Raw genomic sequence first — 24,611 nt, forward strand, 5'->3', positions numbered from 1 at the left:
AAAAAACCTCTTTTTCTCTAATTCAAAGTTCCATGCAGTCAACATGTCAGCCACTTACCTAGCATATCATCTCTTCAGTTTTCATATAGGATCACTTGATTTCTTTTTACGAGTTTGATTTGCTTAATAATATAAGTTTATTTTTTCATTTTAAAAGTTGGTTGTTTATTTACTATATTAATAAGAGTTTGGTTGATGAATATTGTTCTAGTATGAAAATCTTAACGCGATGACACAACGATAAAAGTCCACCCCAACATAAAGAGTGATGATGTTAAAATTTTCTCCTCACTTTCTTCTCATAGTATGTTGAATCAGTAGAGAATAACACACATTAAAGGATTCATCGGGCTCGGGTGAGACTCTTTGATGTCTAAGTCATCACATAGCCTTAAATAGAAATAAAGACAAAATGAAACAATTGAAGTAAAAGTAAATGAGATAGTATAATGATATCATATCCCCCTTCAAAGAATAACCTTACCTCCCTTATACAGAGAGTGATGGCCAAAAGATGCATGCCGTGAAGATAAAACCCAAAAGGACGCACCTCGTCATCCAAGGATGTCATTGTGATGATTTTGTCCCTTTGTGTCATGGTAACCTCTATATCCTTCACATGCCAAGAGGTTGGGAAGTCGGGATGCTACAGTCTGCAAGTTGGTGCTTGGGATCATCTCACTCAGACTTGGGCACTTAGGAGCACCTCCCACTCGGATTTGAGAATTGAGTAGATTGGAAAACCAGTTCAACTAGAATGCATCTATTAGGTCAGTCGGCTCGAATTATCGGAGTTGGCATGCCACACGATGTCTATGTTGACCAAGTCCTAACCATACCACCAAATCTCTTTGTTGACCAAGTCAAGGGCCCATTACATGGACCCTTACTTATCTCTCCATCATAAATATAATTAACAAATTTTAATCATGAAAATTATTGTTGAACATTGTTAGAATAATTCATAATTATTTTAAGGAATTGTTTAAATTTTAATAAGTTATTTAAACTTATTTATTTAATTGACCTTATATTATTGGAGTATAATGTGAAGTTGTCACTTATCACCCTTTTTAAGGTGACTTCATACGTTTTAGAAGGAGATAAATTAAGAGGATATTTGTCCTATCATAATAGTTTTTTTACTATTTAGATCCCTTGGTCTACTCATAGTCCATTACATAATTTCTATACCTTTTGTCTAGTGAATTCATATGAAAAAATTATCATCTAAATTAACTCAATTTTACGTATAAATTATAATTTTTTACATTTTTTATCTTATCAATATATTTAATTAATTGAGTTTTTTTTAAGGGATCAAAGTTGAGAAAAAACCCCAATTAAATAAATTGATAAGGTAAAAAAATCTAAAAAAATTATAATTTATCCATGGAATTGAGATAATTAGATGAAAAACGTTGAAAATCGTTATGGACCAAGAGGAGAATGGACCAAAGAATCTAAATTACCCAATAAAATATTTTACACCCGTTAAAAATTAATCCCAAGATTTATTGGAATAATCATCAGAGTAAATACCAACTATACTATTGATCAGTGTAAAATTTCCATAGGATCATATAGATAATCCCAGACTCTATATTATCTGGCCTGATTAATTATTTTTTAAAATATAAATTAACTTTACCAAATACGAACGTCTACCTATCTTCAAAAAAAAAAAAAAAAAATCGAAACCATATAGATTTTTTTTATAAAAAGAAAAATATAGGCATTTTTTTGTTTTTTTTCCAAGAAAATGTTTTTTCTATATAAAATCCTCTAATTTAGAAACCGAAAAAACTGGAGACAGTTGGAAGCAATCAAACAGTGGTGAAACATGAGTTCTCTGTCTACTTGCTCCAAAGGCTTTATTACCTTGGCAGCTGCCTTCTGTCTTTACATCCAGTTTTATCAGACAAGGAGATTCCACTTGTCTTCTTGTCCAACCAGTTTCGCCTCTCATGATCCCACAGAAGAATCCCAAGCCCCACCCTTCCCTTCCTCACTCGACCAAATGCGACATCAGAATCAAGAAACCCAGAACAAGAACAGATTCAGTTTCATGGAAAGGTAAAGAAGAAAAGATGATATCTTATTGATTTCTATAGTCTTTTTTTTGTCATCAATTATTTTTTTTACTTGACGCATCCAAGTCTTCCATTCAACTAATTCTGAGGGCCATCGAGGATAAATAAAAAAAATACTTATAGAGATCTATCATAACAGCAGACATTCTCGGATCTATTATAAAATCCCGGTAATATATCACAGTTGAGTTTCTAACTTGAAAGGCCTGATCACGGCACCGTTGGCATGGGGCAGCAATTATTTGATATAGTCGTAGGTGAATTAGATTTATAAGATTTTTGGAATACCAACGCAAATTCATATATTTTCTGAATCAAAAGCTTCATCTTTTTTATCAGAGAATTCACATTCTATTCTCACAGTTTTGGGGATGCTAAATAGCCAAACAAAGCTAAAAGAGGCTGCACTTGAACTCATTGGTGGCTGCAAATGTCCAAAAGCTTTTTCCTTCCCTCCACAATCTCATCGAACAAGTCATCAAGCTCGCCGACGAGGTTTTCAGTTCCAATTCTTAATGTCAAAAACCAGTCTTTTAGTCGCTCCACCTTCTCCTTCAGCCTCCCTGCAGCGACGACATCTGGTTCGGCCTCGGCCTTCTCCAGCTGCTCCTTGAGTTCCTCCGTCGCCGCCTGCGCCGCCCGGAACTCGTGCATCAGCGTTCCCGGACCGCCGCCGAGCTCCTCCACCTCCCCCAGCAGCTTCTGTTGCAGCCTCGCCATCGGAGTGGCGTAACCTCCGGCGTGGAAGGCAGAGCCGTCGAAGTTTCCCTGTTCGGGGGAGCAGTAGACGGATCCCCATATCAGGATTAGGAGAAGGAACGAGCTCACGTTCCTCAGCGCGTATAGTACTCCTATGAAGCCGTTGAATCCGTTGAACCTGGACTCGGAGAAGGCCCTCTCGTCGTCCAGTCGAAGCGAGTCCGGCTCCAATTTGGTCTCCGCCAACACCCTGTTCTCCTCCTCCAGCCTCATTGCTTCTCTACGGCAAACTGAGATCGCTCGCAGCGCCTATTAACAGATTTTTAAAACAAATTAAATTCAAATTTTTAAAAAATATATATCTAATTTAAACGCAACTTTGAGCTGCAACAAAGCTTTTTGAGAAGCTGAGGATGCCAATTCGGACCTGGAGAGCGAGATCCGGATTGGGGTTCCGGCTCCAGTCTTCGAGGGAGGATACCAAATCAGCCCCACGGGAGTTGTAACTCTCCATGCCTGAGACGCCAAGCTTGATGACATGGCAGACGTCCCAAAGGCGGGAGCTTTCATCCATATACTCGTCCAGCCACCGCTCACCGGCGGGCAGGTGGAGCTTCTTCACCAGATCGATGAGATGCGAATGAAGGGAGCGGAGGAGCGCGATGGCGCGCTGCAAGAACTGGATCGACATGAAGGTGTTCGACGAAAGGTCGAGCTCATCTAGACCAGCAGAGAGCAAAGAGAAGAAGCCCTTGACAGAGTAAGGAGAAGGCCTCATGGGATTACGAGAAGAGAGACGTATGTGGGAGAAGGTGAGGATTGGTGGGTTGAGGTAAGCCTTGGGAGGAGAGGAGATTTAATGAGATGAAAGTGGAAGGAGGACAATGATGGGTGTCTCCTGCGAGGGGAGAAGGATGATTAGGAATCAGAGCAGCAAGTCATGGAAGTTGGAACTTAAACCTCTCTCATGCATTGTATTCATCACTCTCTTCTCCTTCGACTGGTCCTTGTTCTCAGATAGGTTTCTACCTTTTTAACTCCTCTTGGTGCTGCGTCTACATGTTGAGGTGGGTGGTGTGGGGGAGGCCACCGCAATCTTTACTTCTCTTTGTGCTAATTTGATCTCTTCCTTTAATTCCAAATCTAGGACCAACAGCAGTGAGTGGAACAAGGGTCCCCTGCTTCGAGTGCTTTTTCTGCTTTGATAAACTGTGTTCTCCAACCTCCTTCAATTGCACATCGGCACCAATTTCTTAGCAAGACCACTCTTTGTCCTTGAGCCTTTTCATGACGCACAGCTCGGTAGTATACTAATCAATGGAATTGGAAAAAGGAAGGGTTTTGTCCAGCTGCAGGATGCACCATCATCGTCGAGAGTACGTATGCTGTTGCTTCATTCCAACAAGGGAATGATGGGATTTCTTGGACCAACCTCCACTCGCATCAATTAGTTCTTTCTTAATTTTCTGCACCGAGATTTGGTTCTCGGTGTGCAGAAGCTGCAGTGGCCTTGTCTTTGCTGAATGGCAGACTAAAGAGCTTATTTGGAAAGAGGGAGCAAACTGCCAACACAGTTAAAGGAGCTTACAGCCATGTGAGAGAGACGGGCTGCTGAATTTTCATAGCCACATGGGAAAAGATTGGGTAGCTGTTGAGGAGCTAAGGATGATGATGTGAGCTGCAACCAAAGGCAAAATCAGAAGATCAGTGGGGGAAAACTAAAGTGAGTGAATGGAGCTACTGAGCTAGTCGTGAGTGGAGTAGGAGCATCAGTGATTTAATGGAGTGGAAGGAAGCAGGCACTGTGGCTGCCTGGGTGGTAGGATGCAACCTCCTAAATCATATTGTTCGAGTGCCAATGAAGTCAGGCAAATTGAGATGACCAAATTTTATTGAAGTGGTAATCAGAAATCACTAGAGATATTCACAGGTTAGTGGCTGTCGTGTTTCATATTTACTCATAAGTGAATCAGAAGGTCTAGATCACGTGGCAGATTCAGGTCAAGACTCCACTAATGCGGTTCCCAATCCGTCCAATTTAAGACGGAGCTCGGGTTGAGTCAGTCTCGCTTATGACGAACTCAAGTTCATTCGGACCAACTCTTTTGAGTTTAACTTCAGTCAAATTAGGCCCAGGACTTGATCAACACACTCAAATTGAATCAGCAAACTCATAGTTGAGCTAAACTTGAGTCAGCCTGAGTCACATCCAAGCTTAGTCCAACTAGCCAAATCTAAGATTGAGCTTGCGTTAGACAATATGTTTCCAGAGATAGAGGGGAAATGACTGAATTGAAATCGAAATTCAATTTCAGCTTATCTGTTGAGTGACCTAAGTAAATAATCTCATACTGTTAGGAAGACTTTTGGTTTAGTAGAGTTGCTCTAAGTGATTCCGGAGTTCGTCCAAGTGAAAGTCACTGTGCTGCTTCCACAATTTTCGAGTGTTGCAAGGTCAATGCTTTTCGAGTCCAAGAGGGAAGACGTAGTAGAGAAGATATATCACCCAACTACTGAGTAGTATTGAATTGCTGAGTGTTAAGTCGAGTGAATGTTGAATTACCAAATGTCGAGTTGGCCGAGTAATCCGAGTTGCCCGAGCACTAGATAGTTGTGCAGAGTCACTTGAGTGATGACTGCAAAGTGCTTGGAAAGATTTTTGAGTCAGAAGTGGAATCATCCGACTTATCTGAATCGGGAAGAAGTGTCCCCAATCGTCGAGCGTTGATTGAGCTCAAGTGGGTTGCTGTACCCGGTCGAAAAGTGATGTCGAAGTTTGCGTTTGACGCACTGTCTTTATAACATATTCACCTAACCTCTGGCGATACTTAGAGGTTGTCATGAGTTGTATGTTTTCTAGAATCTAATGGCAACCCATGATCACCAATTCACCATCCAGCACTGATGATTATGCAAACTAAATTCATACCCGATCATTATCACGAGTAGATCTGTCGAGCGGATGCACGACAGAGAAAAAAATAGTGTGAGAATGAAGGTGAAAAAATTTCTATTACTGTTTTCTTATTCTGTTATGTCCATGACCTCTTTATAAAGGAGCTCAACTTTTAACGGTAATAAATGATCGAATAAAGATCATTCAATATCTTTACTCGCCAACTTTGAAATGCTCATCGGTGGTTTCACTCGACGATTACGAATTACATTAATTTTAATTAATCCATCCATTACAGAGAAAATATATAGCAAAATGTTAGTTCATTTACTTGAATAAATTTTATCTTGATCAGTTCGACATGCATGTTATATTCGTATACGAGTCGACTTAGTTTAGTATAATTCAGATCCAATTTATAGTATTTTCAACCACCTTCGTTGGAAGAATTCTACCTTGCATTATACTTGGTCCCATAGCTGCCAACTGATATAAGTCACACATTTAATCTACCGAAAGAGCTCAATCGTGGATACATTAAGGAGTCAACCCATCCCTAATCACAGACCGGATCACTATTTATTATATAAAAATAAATAAAACTAAAGTAAGAATAGTTATTTTAGCACCCATTTTTCTTAAAAAAAATCTTTAATATTATTTAGATTTTTTTTATTATTAAGGGCTGCAAGAACTAATTTGTAATCAACAATTTAAAAGATAATCGAGCTCGACTTGGAATCGGCTCGAAACAAAACGCGGATTCCCGCCTTCCCTCAAGTGCCATGCGAAACGAAGGAGTGACGGAGGCGGAGGCGGAGGTGGAGGCGGAGGTGGAGGCGCTGCCTTGGGAAGACGCTATCGACGTCGACGACTCCGATCTCTTCCCTCTTCTTGCACCTTCTTCCTCTTCTTCACATCCCCGAACAATCTGCTCCCCTCAGATCCCACTTCTCCGGTCCTGCTCCCAATTCCCTCGCCCTCTTTCTCAACCCGTCGCCGCCACTCCTCGCCACCCTCCTCCTTCTCCGACTCTGTCCTCAGAGGGTCCTCCTCCTTCCTCTTCCCGCATCATCCCCGGCCCCGCGGGCGCTGTTCAGGTTGCTATGCGCCGTCAGTCCGCCGCCGATGCCGCCCGGCGAGAAGGCCTGCTTTCGAGAGGAGAAAGGAGTAATCATGGGAGGGAGTTAGAAGCCGAAGAGGAAGATGGGGATTTCAGGGTCAGCCCTTGGCTGCGCGCGTTGGAGTTCCTTGGTAAGCCTCCGCCTCGAGATTATACTTGCGAGTTAATTCGGCGGAGTCATTCATGATATCGCGTGTTCTTTCCATTAGGGGGCGATCGTGAGCTTGTGTGGAGGATCGACTCGATCAAGACTCGGGCTGCCCATCGCGTGCCGCAGGTGCGGATTGACATATTGTGGGTTTAGGGTTTTGATTGATTCGGACGGTTTTGATTGCGATCTCGTGAATCTCAGGTCGTAGGAATCGTCACGTCCTGCACGCCCAATGGGCTGGGCGATCTATTTCTCACTCTGAAGGTACTTTGTCTTTCAAAGTTATATTGAAGCGGAAACCCTAATTGATTGCGAAAGATCCTCCTTTTAGGACCCCACAGGCTCGATTGGAGCTTTTGTCCATCACGGAGTCCTCTCGGATTGTAATCTTGGTGGCGATATATCGGTTGGCTGCGTCCTCATTCTCAAGCAGGTTACAATCATTCACCAGAACTTGAGTTACCATTTGCACCTTTTGTTCCTATATCTTCTGTTCATGTCCAATTGGTTGAGTTGGTGATTTTTTCTGTCATTTTTGTTTTCAATTGGTGAAAACACATGCTTCGGTATATTCTTCCTGTTCAGGTGGTTGTTTTCTGTCCGGCTCACTCTATTCATTTGAATGTGACGTCAAAGAATGTGGTGAAGGTGAGTTATTCTCGTGTTTCAGGCAATGTTTTAGGTTGATCAGTTCCTTTATCATATTTTAGCTAAATGCCTTTTTTCCTACCGAGTTTTATCATTTGTGTTATGAAATGTGGTTTAAATCACAATTAAGATTTTTTTTATTACATGTAATCAATGTGTACAATTTGATATCAGCAGTTGGATGGATTTCTATGTTTTATGATTTTATTGGTGATTATTTATGCACTCCTCTTGAAGTTAAACTTATACCAAAATGCACTAACCACATTATAGTAATGTGGTAACTAGATGATGTTAAAGGAAAGAGTTTATTTGAAAATCTTATTAATTTGCATTGGTATCATTTAGATTCCTATCTGACTATTTCTTGATATATCCCTTATATTTTCTCTAGTTATAATGATATACTTCCATTTGATATATTATGCATGATACTTGTTTTTGCTTTTTTATGTTATGCGATAATTTCTATAGAATAACGTGTTCTGTAAACAATAATCATACTTTAAATGAGGAGTTATTCTACTTTATCATCTTATTTTACATAGTATCAAACACCAATCCTTGTCTAATCCTCTTGAGCCTTGGCGTCAAGAGGAGGGCTCCTCTCCCCTCCCCTCTATGTACCTATTATCCTTCCTCCTAGCTCTCCACTTTTCATCAAGTTATCCTAATGGTCTTGGTCACCACTCTAAAGTTGGGAATCTTATGAACAAGATAGTCATCAATGGCCACTTACTCAAATCTCTCTAATCCAACTAAACTCCTTTGTGCTTTTATATCCTCTAGTTTGTTCTCATTTCTCAATAAGTTCTAGGTGATTTGCTATGTTAGTCACAATGAGCACAAATATGGAGTTATGTTGCCACGTTTCTCTCAATCTAAAGAATCTTTTTAGCTGCATCATTCATTCATTTTGTCACTCTGACACCAACATACGAGATCATCTGTGGATTTTGTGAGCATTCAATCCAATGTTAAGCAGCTAACTGAAATCTGCGAATGTGTTGTAGATATCTCATCATTGCTACTATAAAGTATCTTGGGCTAGGCATACTGTCCAATTTGGTTATAGGAAGTAATGCTAATGAGGAAATTGACATTAACCATTTAACTATGCCTTTTGTTTTTGACACTAGAACAAGCTTATCCACCTTTGGCCTGAATATGGTAGTCTAATACGTTGAGCTTCTGGAGGCGTGATGTCAGGGCCTTCTTTTATTTTCTGATTCACTACAATGAGAAATTTTATTCATTTTATGATTGTCAGATTTTTATTTAGTTATTTTTTTGAACACTGATTGATTGTTTGCTTTCCAGATAAAAATTACTCCTTAAATAATTCACAAAGAATTCCTCTATAAATAAGGTAACTGTTGGATGCAGGAACTTGGCTGCAGGTTTCCTGAATGTTTTTCACATCTGACTATGAATCGATCATCAAAATTGAAGTGTTTAGAGCCTGTTGAAATAATTCATAGTGTTTCCATGCATGCTACTATGCTTTGAGCACTTCTCCATAACAGTGATGATATTAAAACAGGACTGGCTAGTAGACTATGATGCCTTAGGATATAATCATGCTCCTAGGGCATAACCGAGTTGATTATCACATAGTAAGTTTGCAGAATTGAGCAAGGGTTAAATCAAGGCAAAGATCGAAAAATTACCCTCCCATGTGATGGTTAACTTCGATTTCCTGATTTACTCCCTACCAATGGTGTGTGACAGTCGTGGGGGCTGCTAGGGTGACCAATTTCACCTTTTGTAGAACTTATAGGATATAATCATTCATTACAACGTCTTGTAAACTTAGGATAGCTTGATTGTTGCTGTTGTTATGTTAACTCACCTATTGGATATTTTCTTCACGGATAAGATATCTAATCACTTTTGATTGAACAGCTTATTAGAAAGGATTGTACGTCACCTCCAATGCTACCATTAAACAAAAGCAGAGGTTTGTCTAAGGAATAATTCCTATCATCCTCGTATAACTTATTGATATTCCTTCATAAACTTATAACTTAGCTTAACTTCTCCAGGTCATAATATGGAATCTGGTTTTGGGACATCAGGATTAGAAACATCCTATCTGAATTCAACTAAAACTATTTTAGATGACCCTAGTAAATTGGAATATGACAATAGAGCGACAATGGCTAATCTGAATAAAGTTGTTGCTGGAGGCCTGTCATCTGAACCCCGTGCCACAGTTTGCAACAAAAGAGCTGCTGACTGGACTGACTTAGAGTTCATGGAAGCGGGAAATCAGTTAGCAGCTGGAGAATGTGATCCGAGGCCTAAATTGGATTGCCATGAAGAAATGAGGAAAACTCTAAATTTGCAAAGCACAACAGTGGGGATTGATAAATGTGCAACAACTTTACCTTGTAGGATTCAGACTGCAGATGTTACTACCTTGTTATCCTGTGAGCAGTTATATTCTCTTCCAAACAAAACAAGCGTAGCAGTTGCAGAGGCAGCAGTGCCACTGACAGCGCACAAATCTTATACTGATAAGGAAAAAAGAAATTTGAACAGTGGAAAGATTACTGACAGTACTCAGACAGATGCAGCTAAAAGATATAAATGTGATGACATGCTTAAAACTACCACCTCATCCATCCCTGCCAATTCTGGTCTTCGAACAACTGACACTAAAAGAATAATCTCAGGAGTTTCTGTTGCACAATGGACTGATGAACAACTATCAGAACTTTTTGCTGATTATACTGATGATGCCGATTTAGTTAATTTCGGTTTTTGATTCACCAAAAAGGTAGTGTTTGTTTATCACGGAAAATATAAATTGTTGTTTTGCTACATTTTGATACATTATTTGTTTTGCAGGAAATTGGTGTTTCTGAGTAGTATGCCTCTGATAAATGGTCACATGGATGTACATAGCAACTTTTGCTCAATCAAACCTCAGTGCACTTGCTGGTAATGAACTCCCTATTGACCTTACATTTCATGTCCCTTGCTTCATCCCTGCCTCCGCGGTCGGATGTATTATCTGGTTTACTTGCATTCTTGTTTGATGCTCTGCAATGGTCATCTACTTCGTCCATTCCTTTTGACTCTTGCATATTTTTATCTTGTTGTTTGTCTAGTAGCTCATGGTCCCGATGGGCGACACTATTTAGTCAGTGTCTTTTATAGACAGCATTTTCTTTGTTAGATGAAGATGTTGAAGAATGTTATAGTGTTTAGAGATTAAATTTTGTTTTAAACTGTTTGTCATATTGTTATCTTCTACCCAACTGGGATTTTATTCGTCATTTTCTTCTAGGTGATTCTTAAACTCAACTTATTAGGGTAAGCTTAGGAATGGATGATTGTATTTCCAAATATCAATTTTAGTTTTGTTTTAATCATAGAAAAAAATAAAGTCAACGAGTAATACCTTATGTGAGATAATGTAATTATCAGCGTTAGACTTTTTGACAGAGTACATGATAATACTCAAGTAAAAAATGATTAAATAAATGGCCAACTTAAACTCTCCTTCTCTGTCTCTTTTATTAACATTATAATAGATGAATCTTTTATTCATTTTTAAAGTAAATCTCTTTTGGTGAAAGGCAAAATAGAGATGAAGTCCTACACAAACATTACTCCTTGATTTGTCTTATTGTAATGGGTTTAGGAATCGAGATGCAACCAGAAACAAGAACAAGAATCATAGATAGATCATGACACGGCAGCTCTTCATTGTCAGATTAAATAAGTACAAGACTTAGTCAAAACATAGGAAATCTAGTTTTGCCTTCAAGGCAAAGAATTGCACCTCAAACAGTGAATGCTGCAAGAATAGAGAGATAGCTCCCGTAGTAGCTTGATATTTACATAAATTAAAATCCATCGTTTTCCTGGTTCGAACCAAAACTATGTGCAGATGGTAGGCCAGATAAGACCACATTGGGGTGCAAATATTTTTCATAAAAGGTCTCAGGCAGTCTGCTCGTGTGATCCGATGGACTCAGCTAAACAGATGTGCAACCAGACAAGAACATCTCCCTCCTTATCAGAGTCAATGCAATCAAAGATCTGTTCTAGCCTACTAAGTATTACCAATTGGTTCTAGAAGAAGGTGCAGGAAGTTGCATATCTCGGTATCACAGCATGCCTTGCATACCTTACGATTTACTCTGGAGCCTTTCATTTCTTTCCACAAGTATTGAATGCATTCTGAAATCTGCTCATACACCAGTACTTAGGATTCTGTTATTTTTTTCTGTACCACAAAGCACATGGAAATGAGCCAATTGGAACATAGCTATAATCTTCGGCTTGTAGATTGATTAGCCCTCTGAGACAAGTTCAAAAATCCTTGGAACACTCTCCCTAATCATCTGAGATTCTAACTCTCTGATACCTCTTCAGTGTCTCCAAGGAAAAATTCTCCAGCGCTTGAAATATTGGACCTAACCCCATCCTTAAGTTACTTGCTGTTGCTTGTTGCACTTGTTTTATGGTTTCTTCATGTCTGGCTGTCTCTTCATCCAATCTTCTCTTTATAGCATCCAAGGACATTGTGTTATCGTGACCTAAAGCCTCATTCGAAATAGGTAACACTGTTTTATCTAGCTCATTTTCCTGCTCGCTTAGTCCATTTTCTTTTTGAAGTGACTTAACTCTTCTTGCAAAATCTTTGGACAAATTTTCGGCCCTCAACTTCTGCTGTTGCTCCTCATTTTGTGTCTCCCATAGCTTGTGTACATTTACTGCAAAAGTTCGCATTGAAACAATCACTTCGTCCACAGATACACCTACTATGTGATGCCAATCATTTGTGATTATAACAGCATCAGGGGCACCGATCCTGCTCGGGGAGAATGGTGCAACCCCATCGGGTGTCTCTTCCCTTTCCTGGTGAATCCATTTCAGCAACCAACCATTCAAGGATTCAAGATAGGTCCCTTGAGCACTAATCCAATCAGTGAAACAGGAACACCAATTCAGGAGTTCAGCTTCCAATTCTATGGTGGCTTTAGTCACAGAGCTACCTGTCCTGGCAACGAGATCATGACTTCTGCTTTCCATGATGGCTTGAAACTGCTTGTGATGGCAATCAAGTACATACCTCCACATTTTGACCAATCTGCAAAACAAAAGACCTGTTTCTGTTAAACAAACAAGCTAACCTTACGTGAGATATTAGTGTAACAGGCTAATGTTATGAGGAAAGCATACCCTTGGATTAGCTCAATCAGTTGGGGCCGCAATTCTTCATCTCTTAACTTGTGTATCCTCTTTGAAATGTGACTGGCAGATCTAATTACGATACTTAACTTCGTAAGTAGGTTTCTTATTAAGTCCCGGGTGGAATTGACCTGTGAAGACTCTGCACCATTTTCGTCCAGAGCTTTGAGTTGGTTCCACTCCCTTTCATAGATGATTCGCAGTCTTTCTTCTTCCTGGATCAAGCAAGAACGAAAACAATTTCAAAGCTTATCATGTTGGTTCCCTCATATCATGACTCAACATAACAAAGAGCCAAGACACAAGTTCAAATAATCAGTTGCCAACATTGTTGAGAAACACATAAGAAAAATAAATCAAAACTATATGAGACTGAATCATTGATTTGATCAATTCAAGAAACTCACAAGTATGTTAAGTCTCTAGCTAGCTATAACTTTTCAAAACCCATCATATATACGAAGTTACATGTCCTTAATGATTTTTGCTGTTTCAATTGATGAGGAAGTTAAAAATCAACTAGTAGATAACTAAGGAAGGAATGCTGATGGATTGAAGAAACAATTCAATATAAATTTACCTGAACGATCTTATGAAGTTTTTTCTCCCATACATATAATTTGTCCAGTGTTGATGAAAGTTTGCCAGGATCAAAGTCACCCTCCAGATTAGCGTTTTTTGTTGTCCGTGATCTTGCAGCAGTTAAATGTTTTGAATTGGTCGATGAAGACTGTGACTGTGTCTGAATAGGCAAAATGACAGGATCCAACATCCTAGACAGGATCACTGCATAAAATGAAAAATCAAGACCATGCTCCTGAACTCACAGATAATGTTCAAATGAAAATTAGATTCAATGGCGAAGTACCAACCTCTCAAAATCCTGTTCCTTGATCTATACTTTAGCTTGCCTACCTCAAGCATCTCAGAGACCTCCTTACTGCAGCGGGCTGCTGATTCAAATTGTTCTTTGATATCCTTCACAACGTCCATTAAATCCCTCGAACCATGTATGAATAGGGCATCAGACCTGCTGTCTTCAGTGATAGGTGATGTTTCATCAGCAAAACTCACGTTTCTATTCTTTGTAAAAACTTCCTTCTCATCGCCTTCGACTTTACTAGCCTGAGCAATACCCTGATTCTCTTCTTTTGCCTTTGAAGAAACCGTATCATTGTTCAGATTGGCTTCTTGTTCCATTGAAGACACATTCGAGCTCCTGCTGGAACTTCTCTCGCTCGAGACTCTGGAACCTGTATCCTTTTTCTTCAACTTCCTCTTAGTCAAGTCCCCTGCCTTAATGGACTCCTGCTCTGTTTCCTCTTCCAAATCTGGAATGCCTTCCTTCTCCCTTACCTCGCTTGAGTTAGGACTGCTGGCCGACGATCCCCCACCCTGAAAGTACCCAGGTATCATCTGCTCATACGAATTGAAAGGGTTAAAGAAGTCCCAAGCTGATCCTTCATGCGGCGGCGGTGGAGGTGGATCAGCAGGTTTATCTTCCCTCACAGTTTGGCTCTGACCATAAAAGTTCTGATCTTGATCAGGCAGGGGCTGCAATGACTCTGTTGGAGCACCATAACTTGGATAGCTGTATCCATACTCGTAACCATATCCTACATAAGCAGTATCGGTCCATTGCGGATAGGGATTCTGATAGACCGTGGTAGCCGAGAACGTGGAGGTCTTCTTCATATAGTAGTAATTAGGGATGGGAGCACCGTAATACGGATATTGAGAAGAAGAACGCGATGAATCTTCGCCGCCTACATCGAGTTCGCTACTTTTTCCGGCAATTTCATCAAGTTCGGTGTCGGAAGGCAGGTGCAAATGAGAATCGTCAGAATGCGAGTGCGGATGCGGATGCGAAAGCGAAGCGAAAGTAGAAGCCGAAGCACCCACCGCACCGCCACCGGCAATCTCCCTGTCCGACCTCTCGATCTCAGCCTTCGCCTTACCCTTACCTTCAGAGGGCGGCAGTGTCAGAACGGGGGACGCCGGCGCCGCCACGAGCTCCTCTTGCACGAACCGGTGCAGCGCGTCCCCGACGCGGCCGAGCGCGCGGAAGTAAGCAGCGTGCGCCGCCGCAAGCGCGAACCTGTGCTCGACCGCCGCCCGTATGAGCTCTCGCCGCTCCCGGCACAGCACGACCAGTGGCGGTTCCTCCGCCTTGGAGCTCCCGCACCCCATCACAAAACGCCTACAGCACCGCCATTGCTTCGCATTCCCAGCCAAAAAATCCGTAACACCCAATGCCAAGCGAAACCCTAACCTAAAGCAGACCTCGAAACCCAACTCCAAGCTCGTATCTTCACTTTGCCATGCAGGTAAGCTAAAAAAAAATCCTCTCTTTTCTTGTTTGTTCCAGGGCTTCTAGCTTTTGCTCCCGCCCTAGATTCGGCTGAGGGAAGAAAGTGGCGGAGATTGAGCGAAGAAAGGAATCTAAGCAAATGGAAAGAGAGAGCTCGAGGAACAAGAAGAGACATGTAGAAGCGAGAGAGTTAGGTCGCTAACTGAGCCCGAACGCGAAATGCTGTCGATTTTACAGAATCAAATTCGACATCATCTTACCCGAATCCATACCTCACAACGATAGGCTGCTCCTAAATCATTCGAAAGCGATCTCTCGAGTGATTGGCGCGTCAGGTCGTAACGGTGACGAATGCAGGAACCCTGGAAAGGGACCACGTGGCGCGGTTGGGGACCGAGCTGTGCACCGGTTGGGTCCCACGTTGTCCCAGGAGGAGTCAAAACTCTGGCGTGCTGTGGGTCCCGGCTCGGGACGCGACCAAGATCTCGCTTTTCGCGACGGTGGGTGGATTTTGAAGTGCGCTCGTCGAAACAAATAAGGGTAAATTTGCATGCACTCCATTGAATAACAGATTTTTAATGAATTGAGTTTTTTTTTTTTTTTTAAATTCAGATATCCAGTTTAGACAGGTGGATAGATCAACGTTACTCCCGAAAGTGAATGACTTAGTCTACCAGTAACCAGTAACACTTGATGTATTATGACAATTTTATGTTTATTATAGTAAAATAGCAGAGCATAGTAGATGGTGAGCTTTGACGAACACGAATCAACGGGAGCGCAGGGAAGGCTCTCGGTCCCATGTGTAGCCTTCTCGGACAGCGATGGAAGAGCACGCGCTGCGCGCGGTCAAACCAGAAGGACGCTCCATGCGGTAAAAATATCGAGATAGATGCGGAGACTGGTGCAGGATTCTCAGTGGCGTGCACTCTTGCACAGTCGACAATAGAAAGCATTGATCGAGCACAAATCAGAAGAAGCCCCGGAGTATTAGTTTTCATTCTTCAGTTATGCTCGAGTAATATAAATTTCTCATGAACATGCTCTTCAACCTCCATCACCCAGTCCAGAAGGCCTAATATTGAATAGATAGCTTCCCCTTTGCGGTGGAATATTTGGTTAGGCTCAAATACATGGATATAATTTCTGATGCAAATCCAGCTATGGCCCTTAACCTTCTTCAGACCCCTCTCTCGCATCATCTTCTGCACTCGAGCCACGCTCTCCCATTTGCCACTTATCGTATAGATCTGAGTCAGCACCAAGTAAGGGAGAGAGGAGCAAGCCCTCGATTGCAGCAGCTTCTCTGCAATTATCTCAGAGAATGCCAAGTCGTTATGAATCCAACAAGCTTCGAGAAGTAAACTCCACAATGACAGGTTAAGGTTGTGAGGTGAAGTCTCGATAATATCCATTGCTTCTTTCAGCCTTCCAGCGTGCCCCATCATTTCCACTAGACAAGCATAATGCTCTAGATCCCTCGTCACACCGTATTTCTTCTCCATGGATGAAAATACTCTCTTTCCTTCATCGACCATGCCGGTATAGCTACACGCTAATAGAATACCAATCAGAGTTATTTTATCAGGCTCCATGTCACTCTTTTGCATTTCTCTGAAAATTCTTAGAGCTTGTAGACCTTGCCCATTTTTACCCAATCCCATGATCACTGTATTCCAAGCAACCAAGTCTTTGGAAGCCATTGCATAGAAAATATTTAGAGCATCCTCGAACAATCCCAATTTCGCATACATATCGAGCAGAGAATTTGCGGTAATCATATCAGAATCGAAGCCGGTTTTACAAACCCAGCAGTGAATTTGTGTGCCAAGCTCAATTGAGGAGCAACAGAGCCTTGAGTTGAGAACGGTAGCAAAGGTGAACTCTGTCGGCTTGACGTCCTTCCTCAATGCTACCACAAAAAGCGTCAAAGCTTCATCCTCTAGTCCGGTATAAAAATAACTAGCCAGAATTGAGTTGCAGAGTGCTGAATCCCATCTTGGCATTTCTTGGAAGACCTGAACAGCTTTATCCAATCTGCCACACATGGAATACATGTAAATAACAGCGCTAGAAACTATAGAATTGGAAAGGAATCCCGCCTTGAAGCAATGGGCCAAGAGTTGCTCACCCTTAGCTAAGTCCATAAGGTCGGCACAGACGTTAAGTATGCATGATGCAGTGAATTCATCAGCGGAAAACCCAGAGATCCACATTGCATGAAAGTGCTCCAATGCTTCAGTGCTACAACCTGACTTACTATATGCTGAGATAATCGAGTTCCAAGAGATGAGATCTACCTCATCCATGGCATGAAAAACATGGCTAGCATAGCCCACAAGGTCTAATCTTCCATACATATCAATTAGTGAGTTTCCAAGCACGACATTTGAGCAACCCAATCCAAAGCGGACAACCAAGCTGTGCACTAGCTTGGCTTGAAGAGCAGAAGTGGCACAGGAAGCAGCAATAGACAACGTGAAAGAACTAGCTTTAACACCGAGCTCCTGCATCCGGGAAAGAATTCCAAACGCCTTATCGATGAAGCCAGCAGAGGCATAGCCTGAAATCAGTGAGTTCCAACTCACCACATCTCGTTCGGGCATTTCGTCGAACAGTCGGTGTGCAGAGTGAACTTGGCCATCTCTAAGAAGCGCCTTGAGGAGAATATTCCAGGTGAAGATGTTCTTATGGGGAATGTCGTGGAATACTGCGACAGCCGATTGGGAGGCCCCGAGGCCAGAGTAGAGATCGAGAAGGCGGTTCCCAAGGATGGTGTGGCGGTGGAGGCAGGTCTTAATGAGGCTAGCATGGACGGCCTGGGCAGCGGGGAAGCAGCCTAGGGCGACACTGCGGTGGATGAGACTGGATAAGAGCGAAAGGCTGGATCTTGCAGCGATTACAGAAGAGGGAGGAGCAATGATCATTGACGAAGGGGAGCAAGAGTGCCCCTCGGCAAAAGAAAGTGCATCGTCTCGTAGATTCTGCGGCGAGGACGAAATCTCCCGTGACGGTTTCCAGTTGACGGCGGATTGAGAGACGATTGCGGCATTGGCGTAGCAGGCCTCGGTTCACCCTGCCTCCCCTCCTGTTCTCACGATGGCTACCTCTTCCAAGTCCAAACCTCACCAGTCACCCCCAGCGGGATTACAGGTGTCACGGGCACACACAGAAATTGGCCCGTAATATAATCCACATTTCATCCAGTGTCCGAGTAGTAAATTAGGACCTCAAGATCCGGTCAGATTTAGTCATCGAGTTGGGCTGGCGGGCTGGCGGGCCCGTGGGTCAGATTTGATCTGACTTGAGGCGGTCCGATTTAATGATGAAGATTGATTTACCTCAGGAAATTTAAATGATTCGGTAATGTAGAGATTTAAATTTAGTACGTTACTTTAGTATTTATTAAAAAAATATATTTTTTAAAGTGTATTTCTTTTTTCCTCTCTGCTCTTCTCTTTCTTTTTTTTTTTTTTTTTTTCCATCCGTGCATGCATAACATAGGCCTGATATATAAATCATATCAGACCCACAACGTTTAGAGTTTAATTAATTTTTTGATAACAGTAAAATACATTTGGAGAAGTCGAAATAATCAATAGATGATATATTTGAATTCTTTGCAACCCCATAAATCAACATAAACTGATCCATTATTTATTTCAACTTTAAAATTGTAATAATGATGAATTGGCAAAAATCCTCATGTGTGGGCCTGATATGAATCATATCATGCTCATATTAGGCCTGATATGGAATTATATCAGGCACGACATGAGCTTGATATGATTCATATCAGGCACAACGTATGGAGATTATTTTGCTGATTCATTTTTATTATATTTTAATATCTTTTAAAAGTTAAAATAAAAGTTGAACTCCTTACAACATCAAAAATCCACAGGAACTGAAATGGGTGTAATCGGAGCTATCTAGGTCCATCAGTGGGTTTTGACTGAAAACCACTGATCGACCTAGAGATCTCATATTGCAACTATTTCAGGTCCTATGGATTTTTAAAATTGTAAGGAGTCCAAATATGCTCTCCATTGTTATTTTTGGCATTCCTAGTGATGGATCAGAGATTTTGAAAAACTTAAATCTCACTTTTTTTTCTATTGTTAGGCCTGATATGAGGAGATATCAGGCCCACATTAGGCTTGATATGAAGAGATACGTATGGAGATTGTTTTACTGATTCTTTCTTATTATATTTTAACATATTTTAGAAGGTGAAATAAATAATAGATAACATATTTAAACTCCTTGCAACATCAGAAATCTACAGAAACTGAAATAGGTGTAACCAGAGCTCTCTAGGTCCATCAGTGAGTTTTGACCGAAACTCACTAATCGATCTAGAGACCTCAAATTGCAGCTATTTCTGGTCATGTGGATTTCTAAAATTACAAGGAGTCCAAATATGCTTTCCATTGTTATTTTCGGTATTCCTAGTGATAAACCAGAGGTTTTGAAAAACTTAAATATCTCTCTCTTTTTTTCTTTTTTGTTGTTGTTAGACCTGATATCTCCCCATATCAGGCCCACATTGGACCTAATATGAAGAGATATCAAGCTCACATTGGACCTGATATCTCTTCATATTAGGCCCAATAACAAAAAAAAAGGATAAAAAAGGAAAAAAGAGGATTTCTTAAATGGATGTAAAATCAGCTTTCTTAAATGGGTTCATTAAGGAAGAAGTTTATGTAGAGCAACCGCCCGGATTTGAAAATATGGATTGCCCAAACCATGTTTATAAGCTTAAGAAAGCATTATATGGGTTAAAACAAGCACCCCGGGCTTGGTATGAAAGACTTTCATCCTTTCTAATTTCCAAGGGCTTTAGAAGAGGAACAATTGACCCAACACTATTTTTAAAGTCTAAGGATGGGGACATTTTTGTTGCCCAAGTCTATGTTGATGACATCATTTTTGGCTCAACAAATAATGAACTTCTTCATGAGTTTATCAAGCACATGGAAAGTGAGTTTGAAATGAGTCTAGTTGGAGAATTGAGTTTCTTTTTGGGATTACAAGTCAAACAAACTAATGAGGGAACCTATGTTTACCAATCCAAATTCGCTAAAGAACTTATCAAGAAATTTGAGTTGGAAAATGCTAAAGGAGCAACTACCCCTATGGGGACAAACATCAAGATAGATAGTGAGTAAGAAGGAAAATTAGTGGACCCAAAGCAATATAGGAGCATGATTGGTAGTTTGCTATACCTAACCGCTAGTAGACCGGATATATTATTCGGGGTAGGAATGTGTGCAAGATACCAATCATGTGCTAAAGAGTCACATTTAGTAACGGTAAAAAGAATTTTGAGATACATCAAGAGCACTCTTAATGTGGGGCTTTGGTACCCTAGAACTCGAAATTTTGACTTAATTGGGTATACCGATTCCGATTATGCGGGTTGCAAATTGGATAGAAAGAGTACTAGCGGTGGATGTCAATTTCTTGGACCTTCTCTTGTAAGTTGGAGTAATCAAAAATAACCTTGTGTGGCATTATCCACAACCGAGGCCGAGTATGTGGCAATGGGTGGTTGTGTAGCCCAATTGCTTTGGATGATGCATACCTTAGAGGATTATGAGCTACATTATTCCAAGGTCAAGGTCTTATGTGATAATGTGAGCATCATTAATTTAACCAAAAATTCGGTACATCACTCTAGAACAAAGCACATTGAGGTAAAGCACCACTTCATTAGAGATCATGTGGCAAGAGGAGACATTGAACTACTTTATGTTGAATCCAAATCTAATTTTGCCAATATTTTTACCAAACCTTTACTCGAAGCGGAGTTTATCTCTATTAGAAGAGAGCTTGGTCCGTGCCTTGTAGAATAATAGATTTAGCTTTTCATGATCCCATAAATTTAAAAGCTAAATACATACTTGAATGTATCTCACAAAGACCTAGGATGACTTGCTTGTATTTAGACATTATGTGAGATATTAGGAAGATGCATTTGGTTCACCATGTTAGTTATGATGCATTATTTTGAGCCAATATGACATCTAGTCACATTGATCCTTAATTGGACCAGTCATTGGGAAGGCTTGTGCACAATTAATGTGTACATAGCTCTTTGAACATGATTGGATATTTTCTTAAAAGATACAAGTATCATATGTTAGCTAGAGCCCTATAGCCAATCATTTGATGATTGTATTATGGACTTGTTGTATCATATTCTATATAAATAAAGACATTTGGTTTTTGGTTATTATACTTACTTGTATTGGTGCCAAATAAACTAAGTATAATAACGTCCTTGAGTAGAAGGTTCTTACCTATATCAATCGATTAGTTGAATCGATAGTGAGATGATATAGGGAACACTACTCTTAATCATTCCTAGTCGAGTATTAACATTCAGGGACAATGTTAATGCAATAAGACTAGCATGTAGGTCAACTCGATGACTTGATCTCACAAGTCATGGATATAGAGATATCAAGTTGACACATGGGTATGCACTAGAGAATGTATACTGAATGACCCGCCATGAGAAAGTATCATGGATCGTTATATGAGTGTCATATACTTTCTCATGTGGCTATTAGTATGACTACTAGTCCTTAGACCTGAAATCACCATGGTTCCCTACATAAGGAGTTATGTACTTTGGTTTCGTCAAACGTCACCCGTAACTGGGTGGACTATAAAGGTGATTACTGGGTATGTAACAAATTATGCAGAGGGATGTGAGTGATGTAGATGGGATCTATCCCACCTATACGATGGGAGAGACATCGATATTCTTGATAGAGTGAGACCACGAAGTGCATGGTCATGCCCAAATGAGTCAATATGAGATATTGAGCTCATTTGATTGAGTGAGTCTACTTGGAGTTCAAGTTTTAGATTGATTGGAGGATGACACGGTCTATGCCTCACATTGATCAATCTAGATGTCTAGGATAGAAGGACACTTGTCATATATTGTGAGGAGTCACAATTAGTAGTCACAAGATGATGTTGGATCTCAACATTCTTGTAACTTGGGTAGTAATGATGTATTGCTAGATACCGCTTATTACTTATGTTTCTAAATGAGTTTAGGGACATTATCAACGTTACAAGAACCTATTGGGTCACACACAAAGAACAAGTGGATGGAGATTAGGTTCATATGATGAACCAAGAGGATTAGGTTCATGTGATGAACCAAATTGGATTAAGAGTAATCCAAATTGGGCTAATTGAGTTGGACTCAAGTTGATTCATGTGTTCAATGAGTCTAATTTAAATTATGACTCATTGAATCAATTTAATTAAATGAATTAGATTCATTATATTAAATTGGCTTGAATTAAATGGTTGGATTAAATCAACCATGAGAGAGATTAAGTCAAGTTTGACTTGACTTGAGAGGAAGAGGAAGAGTCAAGTTTGACTTGACTTTATGCCACATCATATGTGTGACTTGGCATTAAGTGGCCAATGATGATGTGCCACATCATCAAGGCTAGCACATGGTGTGCCATCTCATGGGGGTTACAAACCCCTTCTCCATTTATTGTGGTCGGCCACATTAATTGTAAGGAGGTTACAATTGTGGCCGACCACTCAAGAGGTGGTGTGGTGAATGAAAAATTGATATTCATTCAAGTGCATTCATGTGATCTTCTTTTTCCTTGGTCTTTCTTCCTCCTTCTTTGCTGTTGCCGTGAGTTCCAAGCAAGGTGAAGGAGAGTGAGTTGAGTTCCAAGAGAATAAGGTGGAGTGAAGGTCACAAGGAGGGTGCATAGAGGAGTGTATGAGATTCCTCTTATTCTCTCTTTTTCTCCCCTTTTAAATCCTACCTGAGAGCCCTAGAAAGTGCTAGCACACTTGTGGTGCTCTCTTCTCCATCCTTGTGTGTTAGAGAACACATCTTGTTCGTGTGGATACTTCTAGAGGATTGTCTACGTTGACAATCTTGAGATCTGACGTACCTTGGACTTGTGGGATTGCGAAGGACTTCGCTTCAAAGGTATAACCTTTTCCCTTGTAGATCTAGGTAAACTTGTACTCGTAGTTTTTCGAAAAAATTTTCTTTGTATGGATCTGTTGGCTAGGGAGTTTCGGGGTTTCCGCGACGCGAAAAAGCGGTTTTCGCGGCCCGAAAAACCCAACAGTGGTATCAGAGCCAGGTTCGAAGGCGTGTACGAGTTTATTTTGGTTTTTATGAAAAATAAACATTCTATGAATTTCTGTAATTTCATGATTTTTATAGTTTTAAAGGGTATTTTTCTCATAGAAGCGAAGCATAAGTGTTTAGACACTTGTAGGCTTCGACTACCGAGAAGATTTTTCCGTTACGGCAATGTTTCGACCCAAAACTTTTTGGGACAGCGGGCTAAGGCGCTGTAGGATCGCTTAGGAGCAACTCGTGATGGTTAGATCGTGGGTAGGGGTACTGCCCCTAACCCCGCAAGGGGATTTGCTCCGCGATTGCGCCCGAAATCGCTAATCGGGACCGCCGGGAAAAATTTACTCATAAAAATTGTAAAAATTATGAAAAATTATAGAAAATTATGAAAAATATATAATTTAGAATTATATATTATTTTTGTGATAGTCATGGCCCAAAAGACCAAATATGATTGAATTTGTGTTGTAATTTATAATACGACATACGTGTCGTCATGTGTTTGTGTGTGCTGTATTTGATACGCGACCTGCGCGTCGTGCCTCCCTATTTATATTCTGGTTGTAAATTAGATTTAGACTTGAATGTAACTCGAGTTTCAAAATTGTAATGTAAATTCTGAAGCGGTGGAAGGTCCACTCGAGACGGAGTTACGAGGAGGGCGCGAGCAACACGAGGTGGTCAAAGAAAGGAGCTTGAGAAGTTGTTGACCTTAGGTTGATCATCCGATCTTCTCATTGGCTTGAGAAGATCGTAGTAGGGCCATGACATAATCACAAAATTTAGTTAATTACTTGTGTATGTGATGCATGTTTAATTAAGTAATTAATTAGTGCCTAACGATTAAGATTAGATCTAAAATCGTACACAATATGCACCCTTACGATTAGATTAGATCTACATCGTGTACAAGATGCACCCTATCGATTAGATTAGATCTATATCGAGTATATGATACAACATCGTCGTTTAGATTAGATCTAAAACACGTCAACTCTAATGCCTACCGTGCCGTGATACCTATCACTACCTCGATCACATGTGTTGTTGAATCTGCCAAAGCAGAGCAACATATATTATCTTGGTAGGGTATGGAGGGACAATCTTGGTCCCGCCTATCAACGCATGGGTGAGTACAACTCAATTAGATTGAGTAACTAGTTAACTCGGTTGGATCGAGTACAACTATAGGCATTCTTCCAACGGTTGGAAAGATAGGACATAAATCACATTTATATTAATTCTTGGACGTATTAGCCAAAGCTAACTCAAGTTTTAATATAACTGCGGATAATGATCCTATAAACAAGAGTGGCATAGAGATGTAATT

The 24,611-nt window shown here is 40.6% G+C and overlaps 4 protein-coding genes across 5 annotated transcripts; 1 reads left to right on the plus strand and 3 right to left on the minus strand.

Annotated features, from left to right (window-relative positions):
• Positions 1–2,422: 2,422 nt before the first annotated feature.
• On the minus strand, positions 2,423–3,983 carry LOC121994211. The gene is made up of 2 exons (XM_042548324.1): positions 3,220–3,983; positions 2,423–3,101 (listed from the first exon to the last, which is right to left on the minus strand). The coding sequence occupies exons 1-2, from the start codon at positions 3,568–3,570 to the stop codon at positions 2,508–2,510; spliced, it is 945 nt and encodes a 314-aa protein (XP_042404258.1). The 5' UTR covers positions 3,571–3,983; the 3' UTR covers positions 2,423–2,507.
• Positions 3,984–6,442: 2,459 nt separating this feature from the next.
• On the plus strand, positions 6,443–10,794 carry LOC121994212. Its single transcript, XM_042548325.1, has 8 exons — positions 6,443–6,942; positions 7,021–7,088; positions 7,164–7,226; positions 7,294–7,395; positions 7,548–7,610; positions 9,516–9,570; positions 9,656–10,392; positions 10,464–10,794. The coding sequence occupies exons 1-7, from the start codon at positions 6,474–6,476 to the stop codon at positions 10,378–10,380; spliced, it is 1,545 nt and encodes a 514-aa protein (XP_042404259.1). The 5' UTR covers positions 6,443–6,473; the 3' UTR covers positions 10,381–10,392; positions 10,464–10,794.
• A 533-nt stretch (positions 10,795–11,327) lies between these two features.
• On the minus strand, positions 11,328–15,316 carry LOC121997006 (protein ROLLING AND ERECT LEAF 2-like). Its single transcript, XM_042551211.1, has 4 exons — positions 13,691–15,316; positions 13,399–13,604; positions 12,810–13,033; positions 11,328–12,717 (listed from the first exon to the last, which is right to left on the minus strand). Exons 1-4 carry the CDS (start codon positions 15,006–15,008, stop codon positions 11,961–11,963), a joined length of 2,505 nt encoding a protein of 834 aa, XP_042407145.1. The 5' UTR covers positions 15,009–15,316; the 3' UTR covers positions 11,328–11,960.
• A 385-nt stretch (positions 15,317–15,701) lies between these two features.
• Positions 15,702–18,316, minus strand: LOC121997007 (pentatricopeptide repeat-containing protein At1g43980, mitochondrial-like). Of its 2 annotated transcripts, XM_042551213.1 has the most exons (2): positions 17,718–18,316; positions 15,702–17,636 (listed from the first exon to the last, which is right to left on the minus strand). In XM_042551213.1, the coding sequence occupies exons 1-2, from the start codon at positions 18,054–18,056 to the stop codon at positions 16,134–16,136; spliced, it is 1,842 nt and encodes a 613-aa protein (XP_042407147.1). In that variant the 5' UTR covers positions 18,057–18,316; the 3' UTR covers positions 15,702–16,133. The 2 variants fall into 2 exon arrangements, with proteins under 2 accessions (XP_042407147.1, XP_042407146.1); XM_042551212.1 differs by having other exon boundaries at positions 15,702–18,316.
• Between the last annotated feature and the right edge of the window lie 6,295 nt (positions 18,317–24,611).

Source organism: Zingiber officinale, chromosome 6A (assembly GCF_018446385.1).
Source record: "Zingiber officinale cultivar Zhangliang chromosome 6A, Zo_v1.1, whole genome shotgun sequence".
Taxonomy (NCBI): Eukaryota; Viridiplantae; Streptophyta; class Magnoliopsida; order Zingiberales; family Zingiberaceae; genus Zingiber; species Zingiber officinale.